Genomic DNA, 25,131 nt, shown 5'->3' on the forward strand with positions numbered 1-25,131 from the left:
TATTGGGATTAATTTCATTCTAGATCTGGGTCACATGCATGCATTTAGTGCTGAAATAAGAAGTACAGAGCAGAGTTCAATATATGGTTATTAGCGTTAAAATAAAATTGCAACATTTAGTCTCCACCAGATGAAATATGAAGGAGTTGGGTTAACAACAACAAAAGGTGAAAGAATAGGTTATTAGCATTTGCCACATCAACTAAAGCACAAGATGCCATTTATGAATCAAGATCAAACTATGGTTCAGATTCTGGTTTGAAGGGCAAAGCACAGTTTGCTGCATTTGAACACAGTGACAGATGGATGGTTGTCTCTTCCCTTTACATGTGGAGGAGGAAGAGGAAATGAAAGGCTGCACACAACCAAGGTTCATGGATGCTTGTGCACAAGACAGGAAACCATGGTTTGCTGTCACATCTAAATGTGCCCATTTCATCACCTCTTACAATTTGGAATGAGGTTTTACGTGTGGTTTAGATGAAGACTTTTGAAGAATGCATATTAATTATCACAAATAGGATATCCACACAAAATTTAGCTTCCATTATTCTGTTATGTGATAGTATCATTACCCAAAAATGTTGGAACTGCCAAAATTGTAACCATGGGCTACAAGTTTTTCAGTCTTAATAGCAACTTCTTAGTTAAATGAAAAAAAAAACACCACAACAGAAGTTTGGAGTAAACAGTGGTCATGTTCATCACAATAGTCATGTACAGAAGTGAAACATAGTTTTTCCTTCTCTATTACACCATTTGTTCTTAGCTTGATGCTATGTGTTACAGGCTTGGCTGTAACATTTGGTACAGCTACGTACAAGCTTCATACAATTTTTTATTAAGGCATTTAACATACCTACATTAAAATAATAGAACAAAGCAGATTATATTTGCTACTAAGGTATCGCCAGGACCTTTTCAGTTTAGTTATCTGTAGAGAATTCAAAACACTGTATGAAAACTCCTTCCTTAAAATTATTTTCATCCTGCTGTAACAATAAAACAATCAATTTGGCCAGTGTGAGAAGTGGGGGGGGGGGGGGTTGTTACAGAGAGATGGCAAGGGCACAAAAGGAAAAGATCAGAATCAAACTGATGGAACAAAGTACACACCAGAAAATAAAAGTATCTTTATGAGTGTTCGTGTTTAAGACTTCTCGGTGACTTGAAATCCACTGTGCCAGATGGTAAACTCATCTTGGGCTATTAATGTGTGGAAAAACACTTTCCTTCTCACACATTCTTCTTCGCTGATACATAAAGGTTTTGCACACAGTAACAGAGTGTGAATTAAGCCTGTGTTGTCTTTCTGTCTACAGAATAAGCGGTACTAGTGCAATCAACTAGTCTTCAATTTATGTATCTGTAATTAGTAATTGTTTAGTAACCCTTGCAAACTAGGGGCTTTTAAATACTTGACTGATCATTTAGGCCAGCTAGGTAGTCTTGACTTGGATAAGACGTGAAAGTAGAGTTGCTGCTAACTTCTTAAACTGGGTCCTTCCACTTGGGACTCGAAGGGGAGCAGATGGCACATTACAATGACACAAAATGCATGCTCTTCATTTACTCTCACAACAAACAACTTCCTTTGGAATGAAACTGTTTTCTGAGCTAGAAATGGAGCAACTCCATGTGTTTCCAAGTATAGATACACATCAGCAACTTGCTCTCCAGAGTGACAGCAACACAGCATTCCCTATGCTTCGTCACATGGCTTTTTCTTTTCTATGCTGCTATATGTTTGCAGGAAACTGAACATTTTTAAACAGAGTTATTTTTAATTATGCTTATGTTTGAAGATAAAGATAAATATTTATTTTTAACATGTTATGCAATTGTTATGCTACAGTGCTTGTGTTCATAGTCAAGAGTATTAAACGTGTAATTGCCCCCCCCCCTCTCTCTTTTGTTTCATCCTTTAAAGCAATAATACTTAGCACTAACAGCATGAGTTGTCTTTTATCTGTCAATTTCAAAGCATTTTACAATCATGAATAAAGCCTCAACATACTATTGAGGTTTCTAAGCACTATACCACCTCTCCTGGGCAAAGTGGTTTAACTTGAAATAAAGTTTGAAATATTCTTCAGTCAAATTGCATATATACACTATTCAAAACATACATACAACTAGGTGCATTGAGCAGCTGCCCTCTCCCAATCAAGTAAAACAATAGAATAGAAATACTTAACTGAGCAATAGAAATACTTAACTAAGCAATCACATCGGTTCTGCCCTCCACTAACAAAAGTCCTGCCCCCTAACAAAGTCCTGCCCCCCCCAACAAAAACCCTGGCTATGCCCATGTCCCATGTTTGTCCAGACCTGCAGATCCTTCAAGTATCCCTGTGTTCCAGAGACAGTCCTGGATTTACAGAAGCCATCCCGGTTCCTGATTTGATCCCAGATTGTCCCACTTTTCCTTAGAACGTCACTATTTTCATCAGAGAAATGGGAAAGGGTATGGTAGGACATCCTTATTTTCATCGGAGCATATGGAGTTATGCGACCCCCAAGCCAAGGAGACATGTAACTATACAACTTTTAGAGGACACCTGAAGGCAACCCTGTATAGGGAAGCTTTTTAATGTTTTATTATGCTTTTATATATGTTGGAAGCCTCCTAGAGTGGCTGGGGCGACCCAGTTAGATGGGCGGGGTATATGTAAGAAAAACACTGGCGCCTAATTTGAATAATAGAGTGCATGGTATCTGGTGGGCGGGGCTTGTGTGTCTTGCTCCGGAATCAGCCCCTCCCTTCCGTGTCTATTCAGTTAAGAACTTCAGTTAAGAGGGACCAACTGCCTCTTCTTGTTTCTTGCCTCAGACTTGCCTCATGATGTTGTTTCAGTTTCTCTCAGACATTATGTTCTTTTCTTACAGTTTTCTTTATTATTAAAACTTAGTTTACATTTATGTGAACCGCTTATTTTTCTCAAAGAAAAAGAAACCCTGCTGAAGAATGGTGGAATATCCTAAACTTGGGTGAGTGAGGGGATATTCCCAGTTTGCCAGGAGGATTGATTTTGTTAATCATCCCCCCACCTCCACAACAGTAAATGTAATATAATATAATATTAATATAATATAATATAATATAATATAATATAATATAATATAATATAATATAATATAATATAATATAATATAATATAATATAATATATAGGACATCCCTATTTTCACCAGAGGAATGTTGTAGGATATGGACCTGCACAAATAAACCAGACCACCTTGCCAAATAAACCAAGAAAATCATTTGCTTGCTGTCTTGCAGACTCCTTATACAGTGGAACCTCGGTTTTCAAAAATCTCGGCTGCCAAACATTTCGGAAGCCGAACGCGAAAACTCAGAAGTGAATGCTTCCGTTTTTGAACACACCTTGGAAGTCGAATGGTTTCTGTGGTGCATTTTTCCATTTTCACCATTCACTTTGTTGACAGCCCTTTGATTTTCGGTCGAACATTTTGGAAGTCAAACAGACTTCTGGAATAGATTACGTTCAAAAACAGAGGTTCCGCTGCACATTGACCATGGATTGGAGAACATCCACTTCAGGGTTCTGGAACTGCCCACTATAACCTTCAGCTGACCCTAAATGAATGTACAGATTCTTTCCAAGCAGTTTTATTTTCTATAATTAACCTCACTTTGAAATCCCATCAAGTTGAGCTTTTCATCCCTTTTCAACTCCCCCCCCGGTCTTATGGATTTCTTTTTATCTTCAGGAAGCCCAGTTTGGATTATTTCACCTTCCCCTGACCCCTGTGGACACATGTCCCTCCTTAACCCCAGGTCTTTGTGTGAAGACGATTCACTGACATCTGGGTACCATGCCAGACTCCAGAGATGCATTTTGTATGCATAGTGTCCTCCTCTGCCATGCATGCAGTGCATGTTTAGAAGTAGTATTTCAAGACATGTGCTGGTAATAATAAAATACCAGAAAGCAGGGAATTTTATTTTGGGGGGAAATGGCTTGGCTTTTATAAAGCCTTAGCTTAATTTCTTTCTTAACCCTGCTTCCTATACTTTGCTGAGACTATCTGGACAATTCCTACATAAACACTTATTTGCATGTTATTGAAAAGTGAGTCCCAATGAGTTCATCAGGGCTTAGTCCCAAATGGAATTTCATTCTTGATCTCAGCATTGGCCACATAGAGAATGGCTGGCTGGTGACTCAATGGTTCTTAACCTTTCTTGTATTAAGAAAAAGATTGGGCCAGCAAACCCTAATCTGGAGCTTGCATGGCACAATGGGTGCAGCCAAAAAGTGAGCATGGCCAACACACACATGAGCATACAAATGTACCCTATCTCAGAGCACTACACATACAGTGCGCACACACAGAAATCACCCCTTCCTATGATCTTCCCCATGCTAAGTCCCCTTGCGGTGCCTTGTTATGAGCTCTCCTCCAGCTATTTTCCTTTGCATTACAGCCTAGCTCAGTACTGTGATGGGCAGGGAAATTGCACCCTCACCCCATCACTGCGTTCCTCTCCATCACAGCCTCGCCAGCATGATTTAACTGGCCGAGAGTTATCTCCCCACCATGGTGCCTAGCTCATCATTCTGACAGGGACTGTCTGGTCTAGGCTGACAATCTCTCTCCTAAATGATCTGCGGAATCCTCTTAAGTGCTGACAGGTGAGAGGAAGAGACAACTAGCCTTGATAGCTATGTTATACCACCAGTATGCTTCTGAATTCCCATTGCTAGGAATCATAGGTATGCTTGCATGCTTTTGGGGGGCTTCTGGTTTTGCCACAGTGGAAACAGAATACTGGACTAGATGGGCCTTTGTTCTGGTTCATCAGGGCTCTTCTTGTGTTCTGAACCATCTCCTGAGTGCTGGCTCTGACAATCTCAGGAAGCACTGGAGAATGTGGACCCAGATGGCATCATCCCCGGTAGGGTGAACATTAGAACGTTAGAGTTGGCTAACCTGTGGCATTTCACACGGTTGCTGGGCTATAGCTCCATTCAACCCTTACCATTACCCCAAACAGCTGGGGAGTATGGGAGTTAAGCAACATCTGGAGGGCCACATTAGAAGATCTGGAAGCTATGGCTTAGGCAGACGTCAACTTTTTCTACACTCTGTTGTACATGCTGGATCTCAAGTTGTTGGCATAGCAACCGCAACATTCTACTGATTGAAGAAGGGTTCATAATGCTTACTGTGCATGATTATCTTAGACAGACACTAGAAGAAATTCACATTTAATCTATGTAAAGTGCCACTAGGGCGACTATAAAATAGATATTGAAACTATTCAGATGACAACAGCATTAATCGAAGTACATCTCCTTGTCAACCGGAGCCACTTGGATACTCCTCAGGCAGAAAGAAAAGGCAGTGAGTGTATCTACAAACGCAATGACCATTTCAGAGGATGAGAAAATTCTTGCTGGCATTTTTCAAATAATGTGTAAGGTAAAATGGCATGGACCCACATATGCAATGAAAATGCAATTAAGTGGCTAACATACCAAAATTCTGTTTGTAAATCAAAAAGCATACAAGAACAATTATCATCCAATCAGTATTCATGGTTGCTGCACTGTAAACAAATGTGGCTAAATTAAGGTGTGGTGGTAAGAAAACAGGAATTTAATTATTGCAATTAAAAAATATGGTCTAAAACAGGTCGTTTCATAATCAAGTTGTATTTTTATTTCAGTACGTTTTTAAAATCTTGTACCAATACCCAATACTACATGCTGTAACCTTTTTCAGAACAACCAGCAGTGAAAGGCGATGTCCTTGTGCTGTTTTTTACAGATAAATAAATAAGAAAACCTTATGATGTATTTATTTAAAGAATGAATAAACATTCTGCTGTTTGAAAATATTGCAATGTTTTAGGATCCTTGTATCAATCCTAGTGACTAGATCAACACATTAACATAAATATACGGTGGTCATTAATCTCAATAATATTGTTCATTTTGTCTATATAATCAATAGTATGACTAATGCTATCTTGGCAATGCAATATTTATTACGTTTTTATCTGCAACAATATTAACACCATGGCATCAGCATCTGTACTTGAGGTGCTCTATTAAATTTATTCTGTGTTTAGCAAGAGGTTTAATGATGGATTTAATGGTACTAAATGTGGGGAAATGCCTTTGGCCTTTACTTTTTCATGTGAAAATATATAAAAGAGAGTAGTAATTCAAGCAGTTACGCATCTTGTAAAGATTTTATCCTTTTAATCATTTGCACACAATATAAGATGTTATACTGCTGCAGTGTGCATATGGAAGACCATAAATATAAAATAAATTCAGCTGCTTAATTCGCAGAAACGACATATAATATATATGTGCTTAGAATAATCCATAGTAAAATTGGTCCTAGAGATTAGGATGCTTTGTAAAATAATAGGAACTGTAGCAATATCAAATTAGGAGAGAGTAGAATGCTACTTCCTAAAGAAGTCTCAGGGAAAACCTGTGGGTTGAATTCAACTGTGCCCCTCTACCAATCAAAAGCCCCTTCTGCAAATGGAAAGTTTGCCTGCAAATTTGTACAATAACTTTGCATGGGAAAAGAGCTGAAATCTGGCTGTGCGCTCCTGCTAAGATGGGTGGATGTCACCTTGTACGCCTCCTTTCATCAACTCCTGCAGCCAAGCTGGTGCCAAATGTATTGCTCTGCTTTCCTTTGGACCACATCAGTGAGGCCAGGAGTGGGATCTTGTTGTCTGGGCAGCCCAGGACATCCATACGCACTGCCCAGGCTTTTGCACCCTGGGGAGGTCAGTCGGTGCTGCTAGCACAGTGGTTTGACTTCACCCCCAGAGACACACTCCATTGTCTCTCAAGACAGCCAGGTGCCAACCACAAGAAGCTCCTGTTAGCATACTACCGCAAGGCATTGCACAGTTTAATGCACAAGCTCTCGCAAAATGTCACAAGGTGCCGATTTATACTAAAACCATATTGCGCAAAGACTTGGTTAGCTCTTGGGGAAACAGGAGCATTAACAAAAACACATATAAGTGGCATCCCTATTGGAATGTTCATGATGCAACCAGGCTGTTCCTAAATGTCTCTGCACAGGTCCATTTTGTTGTTGTTGTTTAGTCTGACTCTTCATGACCCCATGGACCAGAGCACGCCAGGCACCTCTGTCCTCCACTACTTCCCGCAGTTTGGTCAGACTCATGCTGGGAACCTCGAAAACACTATCCAACCATCTCGTCCTCTGTCGCCCCCTTCTCCTTGTGCCCTCCATCTTTCCCAGCATCAGAGCACGCCAGGCACCTCTGTCCTCCACTACTTCCCGCAGTTTGGTCAGACTCATGCTGGTAACCTCGAAAACACTAGCCAACCATCTCGTCCTCTGTCGCCCCCTTCTCCTTGTGCCCTCCATCTTTCCCAGCATCAGTGTCTTCTCCAGGGAGTCTTCTCTTCTCATGAGGTGGCCAAAGTACTGGAGCCTCAGCTTCACGATCTGTCCTTCCAGTGAGCATCCAGGGCTAATTTCCTTAAGAATGGATGTGTTTGATCTTCTTGCAGTCCATGGGACTCTCAAGAGTCTTCTCCAGCACCATAATTCAAAAGCATCAATTCTTCGGCGATCAGCCTTCTTTATGGTCCAGCTCTCACTTCCATACATCACTACTGGGAAAACCATGGCTTTAACTATACGGACCTTTGTTGGCAAGGTGACGTCTCTACTTCTCAAGATGCTGTCTAGGCCTGTCATTGCCCTTCTCCCAAGAAGGAGGTGTCTTTTAATTTCGTGGCTGCTGTCACCATCTGCAGTGATCATGGAGCCCAAGAAAGTAAAATCTCTCACTGCCTCCATTTCTTCCCCTTCTATTTGCCAGAAGGTGATGGGACCAGTGGCCATGATCTTCGTTTTTTTGATGTTGAGCTTCAGACCATATTTTGCGCTCTCCTCTTTCACCCTCATTAAAAGGTTCTTTAATTCCTCCTCACTTTCTGCCATCAAGGTTGTGTCATCTGCATATCTGAGGTTGTTGATATTTCTTCCGGCAATCTTAATTCCAGTTTGGGATTCATCCAGCCCAGCCTTTCGCATTCTGCATGTATTCTGCATATAAATTAAATAGGCAGGGAGACAAAATACAGCCTTGTCGTACTCCTTTCCCAATTTTGAACCAATCAGTTGTTCCATATCCAGTTCTAACTGTAGCTTCTTGTCCCACATAGAGATTTCTCAGGAGACAGATGAGGTGATCAGGCACTCCCATTTCTTTAAGAACTTGCCATAGTTTGCTGTGGTCGACACAGTCAAAGGCTTTTGCATAGTCAATGAAGCAGAAGTAGATGTCTTTCTGGAACTCTCTAGCTTTCTCCATAATCCAGCGCATGTTTGCAATTTGGTCTCTGGTTCCTCTGCCTCTTCTAAATCCAGCTTGCACTTCTGGGAGTTCTCGATCCACATACTGCTTAAGCCTTCCTTGTAGAATTTTAAGCATAACCTTGCTAGTGTGTGAAATGAGTGCAATTGTGCGGTAGTTGGAGCATTCTTTGGCACTACCCTTCTTTGGGACTGGGATGTAGACTGATCTTCTCCAATCTTCTGGCCACTGCTGAGTTTTCCAAATTTGCTGGCATATTGAGTGTAGCACCTTAACAGCATCATCTTTTAAAATTTTAAATAGTTCAGCTGGAATACCATCACTTCCACTGGCCTTGTTATTTGCAGTGCTTTCTAAGGCCCATTTGACTTCACTCTCCAGGATGTCTGGCTCAAGGTCAGCAACCATACTACCTGGGGTGTACGAGACATCCATATCTTTCTGGTATAATTCTTCTGTGTATTCTTGCCACCTCTTCTTGATGTCTTCTGCTTCTGTTAGGTCCTTACCACTTTTGTCCTTTATTATGGTAATCTTTGTACGAAATGTTCCTTTCATATCTCCAATTTTCTTGAACAGATCTCTGGTTCTTCCCATTCTGTTGTTTTCCTCTATTTGTTTGCATTGCTCGTTTAAGAAGGCCTTCTTGTCTCTCCTTGCTATTCTTTGGAAATCTGCATTCAATCTCCTGTATCTTTCACTATCTCCCTCGCATTTTGCTTGCCTTCTCTCCTCCGCTATTTGTAAGGCCTCGTTGGACAGCCACTTTGCTTTCTTGCATTTCCTTTTCATTGGGATGGTTTTCGTTGCTGCCTCCTGTACAATGTTACGAGCCTCCATCCATAGTTCTTCAGGCACTCTGTCCACCAAATCTAAATCCTTAAACCTGTTCCTCACTTCCACTGTGTATTCATAAGGGATTTGGTTTAGATTGTATCTTACCGGCCCAGTGGTTTTTCCTACTTTCTTCAGTTTAAGCTTGAATTTTGCTATAAGAAGCTGATGATCTGAGCCACAGTCAGCTCCAGGTCTTGTTTTTGCTGACTGTATAGAGCTTCTCCATCTTTGGCTGCAGAGAATATAATCAATCTGATTTCGATGCTGCCCATCTGGTGATGTCCATGTGTAGAGTCGTCTCTTGTGTTGTTGGAAAAGCGTGTTTGTGATGACCAGCTTGTTCTCTTGACAGAACTCTATTAGCCTTTGCCCTGCTTCGTTTTGATCTCCAAGGCCAAACTTGCCAGTTGTTCCTTTTATCTCTTGCCTCCCTACTTTAGCATTCCAATCCCCTATAATGAGAAGAACATCCTTCTTTGGTGTCACTTCTATAAGGTCTTGTAAGTCTTCATAGAATTGGTCAATTTCAGTTTCTTCAGCGCCAGTAGTTGGTGCATAAACTTGGATTACTGTGATGTTAAAAGGTCTGCCTTGGATTCGTATCGAGATCATTCTATCATTTTTGAGATTGCATCCCAGTACAGCTTTCGCCACTCTTTTGTTGACTATGAGGGCCACTCCATTTCTTTTACGGGTTTCTTGCCCACAGTAATAGATGTGATGGTCATCTGATCTGAATTCGCCAATTCCCGTCCATTTTAGTTCACTGATGCCCAGGATGTCAATATTTATTCTTGCCATCTCATTTTTGACCACCTCCAACTTACCCAGGTTCATGGTTCTTACATTCCAGGTTCCTATGCAATATTTTTCTTTACAGCATTGGACTTTCCTTTCGCTTCCAGGCATATCCGCAACTGAGCGTCCTTTCGGCTTTGGCCCAGTCGCTTCATCAGCTCTGGATCTACTTTTACTTGCCCTCCGCTCTTCCCCAGTAGCATGTTGGACGCCTTCCGACCTGAGGGGCTCATCTTCCAGCGTCATAACTTTTATATGCCTGTTGTCTTTGTCCATGGAGTTTTCTTGGCAAGGATACTGGAGTGGCTTGCCGGTTCCTCCTCCAGGTGGATCACGTTTGGTCGAAACTCTCCACTATGACCTGTTCATCTTGTGTGCCCTGCTCGGCGTAGTTCATAGCTTCTCTGAGTTCTTCAAGCCCCTTCGCTACGGCAAGGCAGTGATCCATGAAGGGGGCACAGGTCCATATAAACCTATAAACCATATAAACTCTAGACCCCATTTCCTTTCCCCCCCACTCCACAGAGGATCACCCAAGGATCTTTTTCAAGCCCTTTCTTTTTTCAGCTGAGCCACACGTCTATGTTTCCATTTTTCCCATCTATATTTGCTTGCCATCCATATTTTGCACACTGCTGTGTAACTCTTGACTCACTGTGACATTGGTTAAACTCTGTTAGTGCTTTGCAGAGCAGAGCTAGTGGCTATATTATTTCCGCTCGGGGTTTTGCATGGCTATTGTTGTTGTTGTTTTGGATCCAAGCCAGTAGGAGTCTTGCCATGACATGTAATGAGATCCAGATGACAGCCTAGACCATGATTCCAATTACCTTTATGACTGTGAGCACAAATGTTCAATTCCCTGTCTGAAAACAAGTGCTGATGAACTGAGAAACAAGGGAGTATCATGGACACATATGGTCTAAGTTACAAATGCAAATGCAACTTAATAAAACCCTGATAGGTTTCTTCAAAATCCATTGGCTGGAAACCTCAATCAATAGACACAAAAGGAGGCAACATAATACAAATAACAGTACTAATTTAGCAAGATTAAAGAGCAACATGAACATTTTTAATGAGAAAGCAGACACCTTTGCAATACTCGCACCATGATATGTTGCTTAGCAACAAGATATAAAAATGATGTACAGTACAAGTGATTTCTTCCACATATGAAAGCAGTACCCTACCAAAGCAGCTTCCTTATGCACTCTTACAAAATAAAAATCTAGTGAGACCATTTAACACTCCATTTTCTGCAACATACCCTATTAAACAATCATGCGGGTTGTGTTGTTGTTTTGCTAATGTAGTAATACACCGATTTTATTTAATGATTAGACAAGGCTTATGCAGAGACAACAGAGACAGCCATAAATGAAGCGCCAGCATTTCTAAAATAAATTATGTAATGAGTATCAGGTCTCCAGACTTGATAAGTAAAAGTTCGAAACAAGAATTTCTCTCTCACATTTGCCCTCAAAATCCGGTTGTTAAAAATATATATGCAAAGACAATTTAACATAATGGTCAACATGTTATAGGACAACAGTTGAATGAATAGAGAGAGGGAGGAAAATAAGTGGGTCTACAGAGTAACTAATATAAGGAAGTCAGAAGTGCTGCTCCTGGGAATAAATTCTGTTTTAGCCTGAAAGCTCCCTAACGTGACAGGTGGAAGTAAATTATATCAGAGGCAGCTCAACTTCAAGGTGTTGGCTTGGCCATCTGGGAGCGGGACTGGAACAGCTGTCAATTAGACCTTGGAGTGAGCAGAGAAAGCTAATAGAAATTTTTGCCAGCCTAATTATAAAAGATGCTCTGCAGCCAAAACGTCAAGCCTGGAGCCAAGAGATAGTGAGGGGGCCAAGAAATCATGAACCTGATTTCTGTGGCTTGCGAGGCAGGAGAAAGACCTAAAGTAAACTTTTTAACTTTCTGGAATTATTCTGTTTTGCAGGAATAGAAGCAGGTTACACACATGCCATACCGAGAGATCTTCAATACTTGGACTTGGCCCTTAACCATATCTTACACTCCTTCAATCCATGATCATGTCTGTGTTGCTAGCACAACACAGACATGGAACAAATAATTCCCCATCCATTGTCTTCAGCGGAAGGGAAAACATTAAAAATAAGCTGCTCATGGGTCAGACTACTCTGCTCACGTCAACAGGACGAAGCATAAGCATATGATAGAATTCAGGACCCACTTTCAGCATACAAACACCAGTATATAAACTCCACACTGGGAAACCATAACTCAAATTAAAAGAATGCCCTGCATGGGGCTGTAACACTTTGGCCTCATATCGTTCATATCTAAAGCTTAAAGGGTCAGAAACAGAAAATTCATGCTAAACAAAGAGGGAACACTGTGCATAAAAAATCCTGCCCCCTTTTTTCTTCTGCTGAGGCTTGAACTCCTATCTGCTGCTCCCCAACCTCATGTCCTGTTTGGTGAGCCACTGGAGGTTGCTGCTCTCTGCCTGTGTCTATGACTGCTCTCATTGCCCATTCTGGTCCCTTCCTTTGGCTATTTGTCAAGAGTCCTTAACAGTTGTCCCAGGAAGGCTAATGTGCGGCTTCTTCAGGTGTTCTGCCCAGAGAGATATGTGGGTGATGTGTTGAATGGCCTCTCCTTTCTTCCCTTTGCTCTATGTGCTTCAAAATGGTGGCTGTGAGGAGTATGACCTGCCCATAGGGATAGCTTCAGCCTGGCAGTAGTGGGATCATTGCTGGCTGTGCTATTGGAGCTAGCAGGCAGGGATCAGTGTGGCATTGTTTTGCATGCTGCATAATGCTGGGGTGTATGTTGAGTCATTCTGCCCATTGTAAGATCATTGACTCCCTCCACATGAAGGTGACATGTTTGCCAGCACAGTCCTTGATTGGTGGGTTTTGACAAGTGTTGCCAGGGGCACTGAGGGTGTGCCCACCTTTTGTGTCTTTTCTGGTTGTGTTTCCCTCCTCCAGTTCTGGGCTGAGCATGCGTTGAGTGCAGTGCCCATTCCATAAGTGTAGTGGAATGCGGTAGGTTGGCTTTGAAAAAACAGAACAAACCAGAAGCATGTTTGATGCTATTTCCCATGAACATCAGACAGCTTTGGAACTGCAGCAGCTATATTTATTAGACAGAATGTCAGAGTAATATTCTAGGCAGGTACTTGCAATAAAGGCAACTAACAGGCCATTCTCAGACGTAAGTTCCATTGAGTTCAATGGGGCTTGCTGCCAGGTAAGTGGTTATAGGATTGCAGACTAAACGATGGGAAATGTTACCATGTTATTGAAAAATATATAAATATGTAAATGCATAAAGGCAAGTGAAGTGTGACACAGCTTCCTAATTGCTTAACATGATTCCCACTAGATGCATAAATTAGAGCTCCTATTAGCAGGACTATGAATAATAATCAGTTTACTTTCTGGCTTGTATCTAAATATACTTTCTATATGATTTCATCTTTTATTCAGTCAGTTAAAAGCAGAACATCTAATTACAGTTCCTATTAAATTTCTTTCTTCTTGCCACAGAGCATGTGTGATGACTGATTTTTTTTTTTAAGGCAGCATTTTTAGCATATGGAAAAATCATGTTATTATTAATGCATTCCCTGATGACTCTACATTTCAATTCCCTTAATTATTTAGTCATTGCTGATTATGTCTTTTCACAATTCATTATCCCATTTCCTGCAACGTAGACATTTTATTCATTAAGTGTCAAAATGAAGGGCCTGACCTCCAGAAAGATAATCAGGAAATAAGTGGCAGATACAAAAGGTCTAGGTTTTCTTAAGTGCTCAATACTCCATCAAGACATACCATCTTCTTAGGAAATTACAGTGCAAGTCAAACATCATTTAAGAAAATATTAAAGGACCAATTGACACACAGTAAGTGCTGATTTCTATGAGTTCCCCCCTCCCAAAATATACACATTTTCAAGTCAAAAAGAACTGCAGTACATAAACACCACTACCTAAGGCTTGTAATATAGAACAAGGTGGATAATTCCACAGAGCATGTGTGTACTATACTTTGTAATGTGTTTATATATTTCAAACATTTGCACTCAGCTTTTGATTTTAAGGAAGTGGCTAGCTAAGAAAGCAAGAAATTAACATTTTAAAACAGCCCTAACGGCATAACAACAAAACATTAGAACTGCAGCAGAAAGTTACCGAATTCCACTGCTATTTTTGCTTATGGAACTTCCATAACAAAATACCTGGTTGGGATTCAGACCCTGCTTTTGGTATTTCCAGTGAGCAGTGCTATTTTTCTGGAAAAAGAGGCGGCAGAACTCAGCATCAACGCATCCCTTGTTCTCTTATAATGGCAATGGCGCCCACCTGAGAGGTGCCGGAACTGAGTTCGGGCTGGAAAAAAGCCCTGCCCTGTGAGTCTTTTGACCTTTTCCCTCTACCATATCACAAACATTCCCTCTAATGTTCCCTCTACCATATCACTCAGTTTTGAAAGAAGATTGTCCTGGGATATAGGGACATGCTGTTCAAAACCAGCTTAGGGAAGTTGATCTAGGTAATTAACACTGATGGACAGCATTTTCAATATTCAACTTCCTGGCACTTCAGTTCTCAACATTGGTGGTGGTGGTAGGACATTTTACTACCCTAGCCAATTTCCACTGCATGTTGTGATAGTTAACTGTCCCAGAACAAACCCCTGAGTGTGATGTCAGAAGTGTAGCACTTAAAAACTCCAGGGAAGCAAGTCTCATTTAAAAACAACTATCATGGGGCCGCATTTTACTGCAATACTAGGAAAAGAAGCCCCCTACTGATCAGATAGATAGACAGATTTCTTCTTGGGACATTTTATGCCCCATGTGACTTTTTTTAAAAAGGCCTTACTTGTCAGGAAATTTCATTGATTTCAACAGATTCAAAGCTTTCACTGGTTAGCTTAAATAAGACAAATATTTCTTACCATGATGCTATTTCATTTTCTTTCAGCTACATGTGATTTCCTTATAATCTGACATACACTTTGTTATGCATTATTAAACATCCAATCAACTTGCCCCTATAGTCAGCACTGTCCCTCCTGCTTATTTTTCTTCCCTTTTGATAAATTTACTTCTGTTTTCTATCAAAGCGATTAATCATTTCAGCTAGCAGCATACTGTTGACAATCTGAGTCAATGAACTTCAGCCATCTTAATCTTCTCTTGGGTAGTTTAAAATATGCTCAGAATTCACTCACAGGCTTTATTTATACCTCAGTAGGATTCCAATTTTCTAGAATAAAAATGAAGTCTCCAAGGAGCACATTTTTTTTGATTTTAATAGACTTCTTTAATGGAATTTTAAGTGAATAAAGAAGAACAACTGAGAGGGGCAGAATAACATATTTGTGCTTTTCAAGCAGAACAAGTTTTTACCAAGCTACATGGAAAGAATCCTGACCTGACCTGATCTTCCATATTGTAAAGAGGAAGAAAAATGGAAAAGATCATGTTTTCTTGCAACTTCTAGCTATATTATTTCAGAACTATTTTTAGAAGTCTATCTTATTTAGCCCACACTGCACTCTTGCTTCCTGTTTCAGGAAATATATTTGTAAATTATTTTGACTAACTCAACATCTGCTCTCAGATGTCTGACCTTGTCTCACTTTTAATTTTTGATTCAAAAATATAATGAAGTAGGATTGTTGTATTTGGCTGCAAGGCTTTCCCAGACACGCAACCTAATGTAACTAAGGAGATCCACATGTGGAAACCAGATTCTTTGTGTATATCACTTGCTAGACCAGGAATTACAGGTGTAAATGGAATGTGTATCCAAAGGAGCTTCCACATTGGGACTTAATATTGTAAACAGGTCATTTGGATGTCAGAAACTGCTCAACTTACCAGATTCTCCTGTCTTTCAGTACACGTTGCTTCTAGAAGTTGCTTAATCTTATTGTTTAGAAGCTGAAAGTTCTGTTTATTTGTATTTGCTGGCTTTATTCATATGTCTTTCAGCATTATATTTCACCATACTGCTCAGAAGAGGTTTTATCTTATTGTTATTTTTTATTTCTATATACCGTATTGGCCCAAATATAAGCTGCACCCGAATATAAGCCGCACCTTTAAAATTGGAAGGGGGGGGGGAGAAATAAGGGGGAAATACTTGAATATAAGCCACTCCATTCCTTGCTGCTCATGGCTGCATACTGGGGGTGGGGGTCCGCTGTCTTCCCGGCCTTGGGGGAGAGGGCAGGGGACTATGCACGGGGCGGGCACAGCTTTGCTGCGCCCCTGGCGCTGTTTGCCCCGCACCGTAAGGTCACCAATATAAGCTGCCCTTGTAGCTCCCCATGCTTTGCTCCTGTCCAAGCCGGACTTAATGGGGCCACACAGCTGTAGCTTCAGGGCTCTGGATTGTGTGGAGGCCTCACACAACCTTCCCAGGACCCCAGCAAGTGAGATCTCACCAGAGCATAGAAACCACCTCTCCTCCATTGGTAGCAGTGGTGTCCCCCCGCAGAAGAAGTGCCCCTTGGATTCTGCTGCCTAAGGCAGCTGCCTCAATCTGCCTCATGGACAGGCCAACCCTGCACCCAATGCCTTTACCAACCAAAAACTTAGAAAGTAATATGGAAGATTTGCAGGACTATTCTCCAAGAAAGAGAGCAAGATGGGTGAGGTGGGATGGGCCATAGCAGAAAAGCTCCAGTGTATGTCACAATGTAATTTCAGAACTAAGATTAACTTTTTCCCAAATTTAATGAAATTGTGTGTCTGGCATAAGATTGTCAAATGCGTGTGGCAGGGGGCCTACACTACAACTTTGTATTTGGTCCCAAAATAATGGTGCCTTGTACTTGATTAAGTCTTTCATTCTAATTCGCTTATTTTCTTACTTATTTGCATTTTTACTTTATGCTTGTATTTTCATGGACTCACTTGCTCTTCCCTTACTTATCCTACCAAACTTCTCACAGTGGTACATTGGTTTTAGAACAGCTTAGTTTATGAACAACTTGGAAACAGAACGCTGCAAACCCGGGAGTAGGTGTTCCAGTTTGTGAGCTTTGCTTTAGAAGCTGAACATGTTCCGCTTCTTGTTGAGTGTGTTCCGTTTGTAAATTGAGTCCCCCACTGCTAATCAGAGGCTTCCTGTTGAGCTGTCGGCTGTTGAATCCCGAGCACCCATGCTTTTGTTTTTGCTATTTTTTTTTGCATTTTTGTTTTTGTGGCTTTTTCATTTTTTTGACTGTGACTTGTTCTTCGTTTTATGGGACTGACTTGTGACTGTGACTTGTGACTTTGTTTTTGTGACTGTGTGGAACCCAGTTCAGCTACTGATTGATTGATTGATTGATTGATTGATTGTATGACTGTAGAAATGGATAAAAGCCCTCCTTCCAAACAATGACTATCATCAGTGCACGTAAGGAAAAAAATAATTTTAATTTTTATCATCTACAACAGTGTTTCCCAACCACTGTTCCGCGGCACACTAGTGTGCCGCGAGATGTTGCCTGGTGTGCCGCGGGAAAAATTAAAAAATTGAAAGAATTTTTTTTTTAAAAAAGTCAAATTTTCGATTGGGGCGCCGTCATTAGATGACCCCTGGGGTTCCCTCCCTCCCTCCCGCTCTGCGCCTCCCTCCTCCTCCTCCTCCGGGGAGGCCCTTCCTGGCTCTCGGCCAAGGCTTGGCGGCTGCCACTCACTCACTCACTCGCCCACCCGTCCCTCCATCCCTGCACCCGGCCTCTCCCCCTCCGCCCCGGCGCGGGGGCTGCCGGGATCCGTAGTCCCCTCGCCCTTGGGCTCCGCGCCCACGCGGGGTGCGCGAACTACGTTTCCCAGCGTGGCCTGGCGGGCCGGGCGTTTTGTTTGAAGCGCTCTTCTCCCGGCCATGGAATGAGCGCAGCGGCGGCGGCCGGGCGGGCAAGGGCTCTTCCGCGCAGACCCCGCGCAGCCTGCCTGCGCCCCCGGAGATCGGGCGGCAGGATGGAGCCCGGGGATCCCCGCGGAGGCGGAGCGGCGGAGGCTGCCCCCCAGGTAGGGCTGCGTCGGGGTTTGTTTATTTTTGCAATGCTGCATCCGCGCCGGAGGGAACGCATCGGACCGCGGGGAGACCCCTTGGCGGGCGTGCAAGGCAATGCATGCGTGCAGGTGTTGCATGGAGTGCAGTGCAATGCAATGGCAACGCGGCGCCCTGCATGCATGCATGCAACTTCCACTGGCGCTCCGGACTTGGCAGGTGAGGGGGGTCCCCAGTGGGCGGCAGAGAGAGCCGGGAGGGCGAAGGGGAGCCGGGGGGGAGCAGCGTTGCTCCCCGAGCCGAGCCCGGGGGAAAACTTCGGTGTTGTTGCGCCGGGTGTTGGAAGCGGAGGCTGGCGGGGGGCCCTCACCTGCAAAACCTGGTCGCCTCTCATATATTTCGTGCATTGCATTCATCGCCCGCTTTCTCCTCCAAGGAGCTCCCGGGGGCGCGCGTGGTTCTCCCCGTGTTATCCTCGCAACAACAGCCCTGCGAGGTGGGTCAGGCGAGTGGCCCAAGGGAGCACCCAGGGATTGTCCTGGCCAGGTGGGGTGATTTGAACTCTGCTCTCTGCCCGGTCTTCGTCCTCATTTAGCCCCCACATGTGCATGACTGTGCATGACTGAGGTTTTCCCCCCTCGTCTTGGCTATGGTGTGAGTCTGTGCTGTTAATTAATGGGGTTCTGCCTTCGGAGAAGATGAGCCAGCCCTCAAGGAGGTGATTATGTAATTTGCTAGCAATTCATGTCCCTCCCGGCGTGACGCTGCGTGCTGACGTCACGGGGCTGTAATGGTGGTGTGCCTCGAGATTTTTTTCATGAAACAAGTGTCCCTTTGCCCAAAAAAGGTTGGGAAACACTGATCTACAATACTGTCTCATTCATTTTATAGTACAGTACATTGATTATTGCTTTCATTTTATGGACCAATGGTCTCGTTAGATAGTAAAATTCATGTTAAATTGCTGTTTTAGGGGTTGTTTTTAAATGTCTGGAATGGATTAATCCATTTTGCATTACTTTCTATGGGAAAGCATGCCTTGGTTTTAGAACGCTTTGGTTTTGGAACAGACTTCCAGAATGGATTAAGTTTGGGAACCAAGGTACCACTGTATTCACTTTCCCATTTATTGACATGTTGCTTCATTACTTAAGAGGGATGGGGAAGCAAGAGAATACCAGAACAATATGAATTCAATAAATGCCAAACAATTATAATGCACTGAAGAGAAATGAAAGCATCTTGCTTGCAACTTATACAAGAAAATAATAATTAAAATGTGAGCTTTCCATAATACTCTTACAAGTGTAAGGTTTTCATAGAAACCTCGTGTGTCTTCAATTCCTGTCAGTAACAATTGGATTTAAGATATTTGGTGGAAGGAAGTTAGAGCAGCAACAGACATAAATCATATTCTCAGGTTAATGAACATACCATAAATTCCCCACATTCCTTTTAAGGAAAATGAAACACCAATGTTAGGGCCTTGTTTTCGTTTGTCTAGCCTACAGTGACATCATTGTTAAGGAAGACTCTCCGGGACGCTATAGGAGAACATTATTCTCTCTCCAATGACAACAGAACAGCAGCAGGAAACTCCTGATACCATGCAGATACAACTAAATCCAGTGCCATCTAGTGACTAACCACATCATGACAATAATCATATTGCCCATGCAACATATAGATTTCTCTTTTCTCTGGTCTTTATATTTCAAACTGTTGGTATCTGTTATAGAATGCCTGGGAAGCACCAAGTCAGATCAAGCATTAATAAATAATAGAAGGATAAACTAGAGTCCTACCCGTAAAATTTCTTCAACGCAGCTGTCATCTCCTTCCCCATTGTCCTGTAAACAAGGAGTAACACAGATATACAGTGAGAAATGATGGGTCTGCAAAAATGTAAATTAAGTAATTTTTTAAACAATGTTCATTTTGTCCCCATTTCAATAAGTTAGAATCATTGCTTAATGTACTTGATGCAGTTAAAAAACACCAAAACTGCAGTTTAACTCTAAGAGTTTGGATTTGATATCCCGCTTTATCACTACCCTAAGGAGTCTCAAAGCGGCCAACAATCTCCTTTCCCCTCCTCCCCCACAACAACCACTCTGTGAGGTGAGAGAGGCTGAGAGACTTCAGAGAAATGTGACTGGCCCAAGGTCACCCAGCAGCTGCATGTGGAAGAGCGGGTAATCAAACCCAGTTCACCAGATTACGAGTCCACTGCTCTTAACCACTACACCACACTGGCTCTAAGGCCGTAATCCATCAGAAGCCTTTTCTGTATAAGCACTGTTGAAATGAAGTGACTGTTGCTGTGCTTTACTCCAGTTGCACAGAATTTCTCAATAAATTGTCCCTTTCATCACAAAATAAAATGAAGGTGGAATTAAAGGCCAGAACAACTTTTACTAAACAGAAAATGTTAAATTGTAAACATAATTTTACCTATTATACTCCTTTTCCTAAATGTTCATCAACATCACCTTGCACCAAGAGGAAACACATTGTACAACACAGCTGAGTAAGATACAGTTTGAAATGACACTGTATTAAGGGTGTATTCTGTTGAAGTAAGTATAGCATAATCACAGCTAAGAAGCTCAGATCAGATATAGGACTGACACTCTTCTTTGGAAATTAAACCAATGTCCAGACTTTAACATTCAAAAACTTTACTTGCAGAAACTTATAGCTATAGATGAATTATAACATAATATTTATAGTCAAGTGCTTATCCAAGCATGGGCTTACAGTTTCTTTTTCTAACTTCCAAACAACTATTTTCCTCTCTTTCCAAAGCTCAGCATTCAGCCTTCTGTGTCTCAGTTAGGGCATGCTTTGCAGCTCCTATGAGATCTCCACTTTTACCTTCTCCTACAGTTTTGTTCTCTTTCTTATGAGCAGAGAAGAAGCACTCCAACACTCTATTCAACTTAGCAGTGTTCACAGTGGATTCTAAAACATAGTCATCTTGCTTTGCACAAAACGGAGTCTCTCCTTCGCTAGATAGCTCCCATGTGACCAATGTTAGCCAATCACATGAGAACTACCAGACAACTCTCTAGAATTCAGTTACCAGCCAATCAAATTTAAACACATAGTAGTGCATACAAGCATTTACAATTTCAGTGATTTAAATTACTATACGTAACATAATGCTCATCCATCTCTGGTGGGATCTTGGTGAATTGTGTTTTAGAGCTGGGGCCACTGCTTTTCAGAAGTTGCCCGAGTCAGAAGGACAACGACCCCAGGGAAATTTGAATTTTGCTGCTGAACTGTATATTGTCACTTTTCTGATGTACTGGGCAGCATATGGACTTTCCAACTGCTGTATTGGGATATTCCCTAAGCCAAAAGTCTTTGGGTGCCCAGAACACTTTCCTGTAAAGATGTGAGGAAACAACAACAGCTGATAACTTTAGATCAGCAGCTTCACACCTGAGTTCTTAAACAACCCCGGGGTGGATGTCATGAAGACCCAGCAGCAACTTGTTCAGGCATGAATATTTGTCAAATAACTTTCATAACAAAGACTGCTGCAAAAAAATCCAGTTACTCTGCAGTCTTCAGTAATGTTTTCACACATTTATTGGCTAATGGTCCAACCATCTTCTTGGCTGGTTTCTTCCTTCTTCTGTATTTAAAGACATTGTTATTGTTTGTCTTAATGGTTCCAGTAATATCTTCTTCAAAATAAAATTCACTTGCCTTCCATTTGTTCTACCAGTACTGTAAGTGTTCCTTCTCCCCACCCCCTCCTCATTTGGGGAAGACATTCGCTTTTTAAAGAAAGGCTTCTTGCTTCAAAAAGTCCTGCATCACAAAACAGTCTGGCTTCTAAAATGACCCAGTTTTCTGAGAGCTCCTGTCTTCCCCTCTAATTGACCTTTACCTGGCTAGCCTTTTACAGAGCTTGCAGGAGAGTGCTCCTGGTTTTATTGGAGGGGAGGAGGCTACTCTCAAGTCCCACAAGCCCTGACCATTTATTGCCCAGCAGTTTTGCTCTGAACCTCAAGATAAGATTCATTCAAAAGCTTATCAGTGCAGAGGTTCTGCTCTCTCAGCTAGGTTCAGAATGTTCAGAGATACTAAACTGTCTGAAATCTCAGAGGAAAATGGCTTTTACTGCTTTGTGGATGGAAAATGCCAGCAAGCACATTTTCTTTCCGTTCCTGTGATTTCTTCCTCTTGAAAAATAAAATAAAAGCTTCTGCTATAGCATGCTGGCGTGGAAAGAAAGTGCTTTCAGGTGGTACAAATTCACCTCATATTTGTGTGTTCACAAATATGACTAAAAATGTTATATAATGCTGAAGGATGCTGGAATATACTCGGAGTCAAGTGTGGATTTCATGCTCTTTATTCAGATCAGAGTAGTGAGGAATGTAAGTTCCCCTGAAATGTCTGCTTTATATACATTATTTACACAGTGGGCCCCACGTGATTGGCTAATTCTGGGATTCTCCTGTAGGCCAATCAGGTTGTGGATTCACTTCCACCCGGAGTTGGATTGGGTGGCTCCTACGGACCAATCAGACTGCTGCATTTTAGATCCTATTTAACTCAGTACATAACAGATGCACAGTGACTACACACTGATACATCCCACTAAGAATGAAATTATGCATTTACCGGAGAATAAGATATCTTGAAAACAGTGGGTCTGACATCTGTCTAGTCAGAAGTAAGTCCTACTTAGTTTGATGGGACTTACAATTAAGTGTGCATAGGACTGGACTAAATCACAAGTACGTGTGTATAGGATGATGGCTTCAACCCAAACCCAAAGGGACTTACTTCTGAGCAGATGTAAAAACATAAGAAGAGCCCTATTAAATGAAGCCAAAACCATCTTCCAGCTTCCTGTTTACACAATGGCCAACTGGATACTTATGGGGTGCCCACAAGCAAGATGGAATGCAATAGCCCTCACCCATGGTTTGGTGACCAGCAACTAAAATGCCTCCAGCAGTAGAACATAGCCATTGTGGCTGGTAGCCACACAGAGGCTTATATTCCATGAACTTGTCCAATCCCCTTTTAAAGCCATCAAAGTTGGTGGTCATCACTATGTCTTGAGAGTATAAATTCTATAGTTTAATTGTTTGATGTAGTACTTTCTGTTGTCTGTCCTGAATCTTCCAACATTCAGTTTCATTGGATGGCTTCAAGTTCTACTGCATGCATAATCTTACACACCTCTATCTTGTCATCCTCTACTTGCCTGTTTCATTAAACTAAAAAGCCTAAATGTTGTAACCTTTATTCATGGCGGAGTGACTCCAACCTGTTGGTCATTTGGTTGCCCGTTTGTGAAACCTTTCCAGCTCTACAATAGCGACCAGAACTGTATACAATATTTATTGCAAGTGTGCTCTCAGCATCATTTCGTATAATGGCATGATGATAATGGCAGTGTTGTTATTCTCAGTCCATTTTCTAATGATCCCTAACATGAAATCTGCCTGTTTTGCAGCTTCTGAGCATTGTGTGAACATCTTCACTGAGCTATCCACTATGATCCCAAGGTCTCATTCCTGGTTAATCACTGCCAGTTCAGTCCCCATTAGTGAATATATGAAAGTATGGGAATTTTTTGTCCCAACACCCATTATACTGCATAGGATTGTACTGTTACTCACTGGTAAAGGTGCATAGGTTTTATTTAACATATAGACAATAGCTCTTCAGAGAGTTGAATACAATATTGTAGAAGAGTAATTGTCAATGGTCCGTGTGTTCAATATGTCCACAGGAAAACAGGTTCGTATGCAAGCGCTGAGATGATTCTGGAGTGCAGACTGTTTCTTGTTACTAAGGCCTGGGATTTTTACACTGTGATTGAAGCCTCTTAAGGTTAGGAGCGGGGGAAATGAAACCTCTTCAACCCTCTCTAGTTTTCCAGCAACATTGGAGTAATCAATTATAAACAGCTGCACTGATAATATTTCACTTTATAAAAGATGCCTGGGCACCTCCAGTGAAATGTTTTTTAGACATTCTAGCCAGGCATCCTCATAACTCTTTAACATTTTGCTCGTATAAAAAACACACACTGCAGTCCAGAAACAATAAGAGGAGATGTAATGGACTGGAACTGTATAGTTCTATTAATAAAATATAAGGCTTTTATTGTTATTGTGAAAGATTGATTGCAGAAAATCAATACTTTGTCACAGTATATTAATGCTTTTCTTATTTATTAAAATGGATGTTGAGCTGAACATATTCTCTTGCCACGCTGCTGGAAAATGGTCATAATTAAAACTGCTACTGCAGATTGCAGAGCTCATCCTGCTAGATGCTGTTGGATTCCTATCAGCACTCAGCAAAAGCAGGATATTCTCGAAAGTACCTAGGGCTTAGTTCCTTGCCTCTAAAAACACTGTCTTTCCAGAAGAGCCAGCTGGGCTTCTTTGAAAATGTATTTTGCATAGTACATTATCTGCTGCAACATGTTTATTAGTGCATTAATGCATGAATAATTGTTTGAAATAGATACCTATTTTTTCTGGAAAGTTTCCATAGAGGAAATTGGATCTTTTTCTCCTTGTAGCAGATAAACCTATTTGCACAGCATATTAGTGCCCAGCCTTAATAAAAACCAAGGTCCACTAGTGCTTTGCGTTTTCAAACCAATTTTATTTTTTTCTATTTAATTTAAAATATTTATGTCCCACTTTTTAACAGAAGCTTTCAGTTTTTAACGCTTTATTTTAAAAGTCAGCATTAAGCATATACAGTGCTTGTGGTTACTCAGAAATTTAAAAAATCCTCATGAAAATTCTTCAGCACTTTAGTGCGCATTTCTCAACACATACTTGTATACATTTCTGCGGGCAATTTCTCGTTATACAGTGCATTTTTGTATTTTCTCAAATATATTCATTTTAATGCACACTTTTACCAAATATATGCATTTTTGCAAACAGTGGTTGAAAAACTGCACTTAAAAGTTCAGGTAAGTGTGCATTATGAATGATAGATGTGTTTTGGTTCTCATGTTGTTTCGGAAAGCATGGATTTGATAGATTCGCCTCTAAATGCAAACTGTCAAAAAAGAACAACCATATGCACCTTGTTAACCCAGAACAGCTCCCTTAAAAGAA

At 41.5% G+C, this 25,131-nt stretch overlaps 1 protein-coding gene across 5 annotated transcripts in view; it reads right to left on the reverse strand.

Annotated features, from left to right (window-relative positions):
* Nucleotides 1–25,131, reverse strand: part of AFF3 (ALF transcription elongation factor 3) — a 285,260-nt gene that overhangs the window by 112,141 nt on the left and 147,988 nt on the right. For all 5 annotated transcript variants that reach the window (XM_028727893.2, XM_077927591.1, XM_077927590.1 and 2 more), the window contains one exon: nucleotides 19,816–19,860. In XM_028727893.2, the coding sequence (XP_028583726.2) occupies nucleotides 19,816–19,860 (45 nt within the window). The remainder of the gene's footprint in view (nucleotides 1–19,815; nucleotides 19,861–25,131) is intronic.

The sequence above is a fragment of the Podarcis muralis genome, chromosome 4 (assembly GCF_964188315.1).
Source record: "Podarcis muralis chromosome 4, rPodMur119.hap1.1, whole genome shotgun sequence".
Classification (NCBI taxonomy): Eukaryota; Metazoa; Chordata; class Lepidosauria; order Squamata; family Lacertidae; genus Podarcis; species Podarcis muralis.